This window comes from Zosterops lateralis (genome assembly GCF_965231275.1).
Source record: "Zosterops lateralis genome assembly, chromosome: 3".
In the NCBI taxonomy this organism is placed as follows: domain Eukaryota; kingdom Metazoa; phylum Chordata; class Aves; order Passeriformes; family Zosteropidae; genus Zosterops; species Zosterops lateralis.
In genome coordinates, this window is record NC_139764.1 from 102,834,126 (window position 1) to 102,840,896 (window position 6,771).

At 42.4% G+C, this 6,771-nt stretch overlaps 1 protein-coding gene across 3 annotated transcripts in view; it reads right to left on the reverse strand.

Annotated features, from left to right (window-relative positions):
• Positions 1 to 6,492, reverse strand: part of SMC6 (structural maintenance of chromosomes 6) — a 38,005-nt gene extending 31,513 nt beyond the window's left edge. For 2 of the 3 annotated variants that reach the window (XM_083858492.1, XM_083858494.1), the window contains exons 1-3: positions 6,429 to 6,492; positions 3,280 to 3,432; positions 717 to 838 (exon numbers count right to left, since the gene is read on the reverse strand). In XM_083858492.1, the coding sequence (XP_083714618.1) occupies positions 717 to 833 (117 nt within the window). In that variant the 5' untranslated portion in view covers positions 834 to 838; positions 3,280 to 3,432; positions 6,429 to 6,492. Of the gene's footprint in view, positions 1 to 716; positions 839 to 3,279; positions 3,433 to 5,986; positions 6,052 to 6,428 lie in introns of those variants that run through there. The other variant, XM_083858493.1, reaches the window with a different exon arrangement.
• Between the last annotated feature and the right edge of the window lie 279 nt (positions 6,493 to 6,771).

Genomic DNA, 6,771 nt, shown 5'->3' on the forward strand with positions numbered 1-6,771 from the left:
TTATCTCAACCACAAGCCTTTTGTTATATTTTCTCTCCCCTGCCCAGGAGAGGAGGGCAGTACAGAGTGGTTTTGGTGCACATCTGGCTCCCAGACAGGTTCAATCCCCTGGAGAAGCCTGGTCCAGCATCTTATCACTGGTAAAGAAATGTTTCCTAATGTTTAGTCTAAATACACAGGACAGTATTTGCAATCTCAAATATAATTTTTTTAAAATCTTCTATCAAACTAAAATTCAACTACTAAAAGAAAAGCAGAAAAAAATAATATTCCTGTTTTCAAGTTTCTGTTCCATCAAAATTTGCATTTCAAACACTAGATTTTTTAGTCATCTGAAAGTATTAGCTATGCAAAACAAACAAGTATTTGGCACTTCTTTTAGTAAATAATTAGTTTTCCAAATATTTTCTCTGCTTTTACTACAACCATAAATGAAATATACCATAGTTCTATCAAAATCCATTTCCTTCATTTACTTGACAACTGCAGTAGTATTCCTTCTATTAAATGAGAATATTGTTATTTTTCTAATTGACTGCTATAACTGGAGGACTCAAAAGATATAAGGTAAGAATAACCTCATGCAGAAGTCCTCATCACAGTATCCCTAGTTTCTTTTACCTCTGTTCTATTGATGCCTACATGCAAGACATTTATTTCAATAGGCACAGAACTTTTCTTGTATCTTCATCTCTATGACTTTTTAAACTACTTACCGACTGTGAAGAGGCACTACTATCATCAGGGTGTATATCTGTGTAATCTGTGTATTCTTTCCTCTGCCTTTTCTGGGACCCAGAATTTGAAACACTTTCTTCCTTTCTCTTACCCATGAGTACTGAAAAATGAAAGTAATGAAATATTGTAAGTTTCAGTCTTCTAGGTCACAATGAACCCACAGGTGCTAGCACAGACATATCAAATTATTTACTTTGGTAAAACAAATATTGAAATCACAGTAAACATTGCAACAAAAACTCTTCCAGAACTGAAATCTCAGTAATTTAAGGCTACACTTACTATGAAAGAGCTGCATCAAAACAAAAGAAACGCAGACTCATTATTCTAATCAAGCTGAATGTGTTGATTAAAAATAAAATCAACCTTGATTCTGTTTTCCTTGGTACATTAGACTTTGGAATACTTGATAAAATTGTTTTTGGTTAGCAAGGGACTTGAAGATTAATGGTAAAATGTACATAACTAGTATAATGAGCATCAATACAGGTTTGATAAAAGTCAGCTGTATAGGCAAAACTAAAGTGTATTTTTGTGGTTGACAAAAGCCAAGAAAATTAATATGAAGAACGCACAGAAGTAGAATAAAGGAAAATTTAGATTCATAGCACTGTTCCTATGCTGTTTGTTACATACGAGGTACTACAATATGATCACAGTAAACAAAATGCTCCTAATAAAGAAGAACTATCTTCTCTATATAGAGGATACATGTCTAAATTTCCTCTACAAATCAATAAATAACACACAGACTTCCAGCACTAATAGGACTGGTCTGAAACAAATCCTGCAAAAGTAACAGCTTAGCTAAAACATATAAAAAACTCGTATTATCTGTAATCATAAGCTTAATGGTGTGCTTTTTATTCCCTCAAAAGTACTTGTTACGTTCTTCACACCTACAGACCCAAAGCCCTACACAAAACACAGAACTTGACATACTTGCCCTAAATAGAAGCAAGGTGCTGTTTACACAAATGCAATACACAATCTTTTTAGTTTTCAGTAGTAAAGTCAGCTACTGTAAGTATCTAAAACAGGCTAAAACTAACATCAGTTGCACAGTTTTCTGACATCAAAACTTTACTGAAATGGATTATGTTCTCCTACTCAGCTTTGTTTGCTGGAATTTAATCTAGAGCTCCCCTCTAAGAAACATGACAACCAACTTTAATGCAAATCACCAGTTCAAGGGAAATTCAGAGGCAATAAATATACTTAACATTCACTCCTACAGAAAGATCACTGCATGACATATGGCCTAAGAATAAGTTGCTTATTTAATTTTTTTTTCAAATGTGCGTAGTGTAGGAAAGAATGAGCAGCATTAGAGACAAAGAGTGCCTGAAGTTGGTATCACATGTCTGAACACATTGGGGGCTTTGAGGTGATGACAACAAGCAAGCACTTCCTTGTCTCTCAGTATAGATGGGATGATCCAGGAGAGAAGTCACACAGGTCAGCCTAACAGCTCCTAACTTGATCTCCTGGAGGGAGGTGACATGGTCTGTGAGAAAGCTGGGTGGGTCAGCACAGCACATCCAGCTGTGCAGTGCTCAGCCTCACAACTCCAGGGGCCGCCCTGTCAAAGCCCTCAGGCCTTCCCAGAGCTTCTCAGTGGGTCTTGCTCCACATTCTCTCTGTAAATGTTGTAAGATTAGTTACTTGGAGAATCTACAGAGAACTCAATGAAATAAAGACTGCTGAAGTACAACTTCAGTCACAAGAGCTTGTGCTGCGATGGAGAGGAGCAGTCTTTCTTCCCTCTTCTCATTCTGTCTCATCCTCCTGAGTCTAAGCACCTCTTTACACAACAAAATAATAAATCATCTCAAGTCTTTGATTCTAACAAAAAGTAATGCAACAAAAACTTTATTTCTTTTAACATTAGTTAGGTGAGCTACATAACCACTTCACCATGCAGATCTGTATGCTTGGGTCACTGTGGAGAAAGAGATGCTTTGCTGAGCAGTTTCTTTGTGTCAGCCCAATGTTCTGGTCAAACTATTGCCTGAATTCAACTGGCAGAAGGTCAGACAGCTTATACTACCAAGCATCACAGAGCATTTGTTACAAGCATTTATTATAAGAGACATCAAAATTTCCTACATCATTACAAAGAATATCTCATTTCAAGTCTATATATATATATTTTGACTGCCTTATAAAATAGTGTCTTATGACTCTCTCATTAATTTTCTATGACAAAGCATCTAAAACATAAAGAAAGGACAGTATGAATCCCTTTCCATTATGTGGAATGAGCAAAATTCAAAGCAAATGTAGAAATGCAATAAACTTCCCATCTGACACTCTTGCAATAATTTTGTATGGTAGGGATTTCTTTATCAAATATTAGAGGAGGAAGAGGAGAAGGATGATGATGCTTATTACTGCTGATTATTATTACTATTATTATTACAATGATGATCCCCATGAAGTATTTACAGCAAAACTGTCATATGCACTTTCTGTATGTAGTTGAATACCACACACAAGGAAATCAAGGAGCAAATACACTTCATGATTTGGCTTACATACCTTTTGCTATGCTATTCTTTGTTTACTACAAAAACATGCCTTCATGCCCAAATTACTCAGACCAGGAAACAGTCACTTGCAAGCTCTTGGCATCCATCATCCAAATATGAAGACAAGTATTCGTTGAATCTGCTCTTCCATTAAAATCTTCCTCTAAAAAAGAAGGGGAAACATAAGCTTTATATGCTGTAATTAATCACATCCAAACTGAAGATGAGGGCTATGAGTTCCACTGCTACACTATCTGAACATTTCAGGAAAAGAGAGTGTAACAGCAAAAAAACCAGAACAAAACAATCTCATATAATCTAACTATGAGGAAGGCAAAAGACAGAACAGTCTGCACCTCAAAACTGCTGAAGAGCTACTACTGCAAACAAAACTGAACTGGAACTACAAGCAAACTGTATTAAGAACCCTCAGAAATTATGACAAGTATCGGTGGATGCAGAACCTTCCCTGAGCACAAAAAAGCAAAAAGAAGTGAGAAACTGACCACAACCACAGAGAACTCATTAATAAGAATTTACGAGAAACAAGGTTTTAAAAGGCACAGAAGAAATAATCAACATTTTAAAAAATAAATACACAGGAAAATGACATGTATTTGAATTTTATCTTCATATCATTTTGATATTTTTGACAAGAAAAGCTCTTTTTTCTACATTAATTGCTCCCAAAGGTCTTGCACCAAGGCACCACTAATTTTCTACATTAAGTTTTTAATTGAAAAAAAATCATTGCTTTCAGTCTCAGCACTACTTACCCTAACTTTAACAACAGTTTTGGAATAACTATTCAAGGCAAAGGAAAAGCAGCTGATCCAACCTATCTGATGGTTATTAAAGTATGCAATGCTATACTGGAAACATACTGACAAAAACATACATCAATACATTTAAAATATCTAACAGACTATTGAGAAGCCAACAATGGACATTACTGACCAATGTTAACAAAAGGATTTTTTAATGGACCAGGCACCATATTTAAAAACTAAAGTATACAAAGTATACAAAACTTTAGTATATTGCAATAGAAATTAAGACTATATCAATGGAAATTTGTGATGACAAAGTCAAGTTAATAATTCAAATAAGAATCCAACTGTCATACAGTAAGAGAAATCAAGAGTACTGATTTAATAAAGAAAATAAACTTCACTATCATGGAATGTAAGAGTATACAATTAGGAATAAAAACTGGACCTATAATTGAGAGCAAATAAAGACAAGACAGATTCAATTATAAAAACCATCAAATAATCACTACGAATTATAACAAGCAATTGTTATGCATATAATGAGAGCATGAAAGAAAAACGAAAGCCCCAAATGTCCTGTATAAAATGGTAATGACTGCTACATGTCATAGCAGGAAAGTACTTACCCTGTACATATCAAAGGATAGGAAGGCAGAGGCTGCATCCACTGATGTTTACCCATGTTCCAACTTAATCAATGGCCTATCTTTCCAAAATATTCACCACAGTGGAGCTCCACAACTGGTTCCCTTTTCCCTACCTGGGTGGTCACAGCTTGGCTCATCCAGAGCTGGCACAACCAACCTGCTGTCACCAAACCCACATCACTGGCTTTCTAGCAGCCCTCACTGTCCTGGTATCCACGTAAGGTAGGAAGTGTCCCATCTGTCTTGTGGGACATCTACTGTAAACACTCTGGAGCCATCCCAGCTATAACCCTGCCTTTCACCCAGCTGGAAAGAGAGAGGTAAAGCAAAGACATCAAAGCAGACCTATGCAGGATGAACACAAGACATGGGAAGAAGCAAAGGGAAGAAGAGGAAGAAAATACCTGAGGTCTTTAGCTGAGGTCTATAGCACACTATATTTAACAGTCATAAAAACAGCAATAAAATTACAAATTAAGACTAGCGGTTAATAATAATGAAGGAAGTACAAGACTGGCTGTTGTACTTAAAGGGAGGTATTTCACAGAGCTGAAGCCAGAAGTCCAGCCTCAGACACAGTGGTGGGGTGCTCTACATTTTTGGGATTATCTGAGACAGAGGTTCCATGTTAGGCTACATGTCTAATGTTCACAACTCCTCTCCTAAAATACATGCAGCCAGTTCATAAGAAGCCTGTACTATCCCATCTAAACACTGGAAAACTCTGCGTGAGCCACAGAATCACAGAATGGGTAAGGCTGGAAGGGAACGGAGTGAGTCATCTGGTCCCACCTCCCTGCTCAAGCAGGGTCATCCCAGAGCACAGAGCACAGGTTTGTGTCCAGGCAGTTTGTGAATATCTCCAGTAAGGCTGATCCACAGCCTTTCTGGGCAATCCGTTCCAGTTCGTGTTCACCTGCACAGTAAAGATATTCCTCCTCATGTTGGGGTGGAATTTCCTGTACATCAGTTTCTGTCTGTTGCCTCCAGTCTCACTGCTCGGCACCACCAAGGAGAGCCTGGTCCTCTTGACAGCCTCCCTTTAGACATCTATACAGACTGAGATCCCCCCTCAGCAGTCTTTTCTCAAAGTTGAACAGGCCCAATTTCCCCAGCCTTCTCCTCCTAAGAGAGATGCTTCAGGCCCTTATCATCTTCCACAGCCCTCCACTGGATCTCCATCTCTGTCTGGTACTGAGGAGCCCAGAACTGCACTGCGACACAGAGGGCAGCTCTGCCTCCTCTACGGACAGCGAAAACGTAACAGGGGCAGAAATCTCCTCATGTTCACCATTACCTGTTGCTTTTCCCAACACCGCACGACCCGGAAGGATCCCCCACCCCCTAGGAAAGGGACACGGGTCCCTTGCCGGCCGGAGCGGCCGCCGCTCCTGCTCTCCGCAGGCAGAGCCGGACACCGGGGGGAGCGCTGACACCCGGCGGGTGGTGTGACTGGGCAGCGGGTGACAAACGCCAGCTCCGACCGCTAACCGGCCCCGCCGAGCCACCTGCGACAGCACCCGCGGCGCCGGGCCGGAGGCAGCGGGAGGAGCGGGTGGCAGCCGTTGCCCCGCCTTGCGACCGCCAGGCCGCCCTCCCCTCCCTCCCTCCCTTCCTCCTTCCCAGCTGTCCAGAGCGGGGCGCGCCCCGATAGCGTCCGCCAGGATCTTCGCCCGGCACGGGTCACCCGTCCCCCCTCTCCCCTCCCTTCGCCCCCCGCCTGCTCCGCGCCCCGTTACCTGGGACAGCTCCCGATCCCTGCACGGCGGGGCGGGCGGGGCGGGCCGGGCCGGAGCGGGCGGAAGAGCGGCCGCCGCGAGTTCGGCGCCTGCGCGCTCCGCGCCCCGCGGGGCCCGTTTCCGTGTGCGCGCCATTTTCGGGTGTGGGGGGGCGGGGCGCCGCCGCCCCGGGGCCGCTCGGACCGGGCTCTCTCGGGGCCCTCTCGGGGCTGTGTGTTCCCGCTGCTCCCCGCCCGGGCGGAGCCGCTTCCGAGCCGAGGTGGACCCGCCCGCCAGCCCAGGCTGAGCAGCCCAGGGGAGCTCGGGCCCGCCTGTTCCTGTGGGCGCGGTGCGCGGGGAGCGC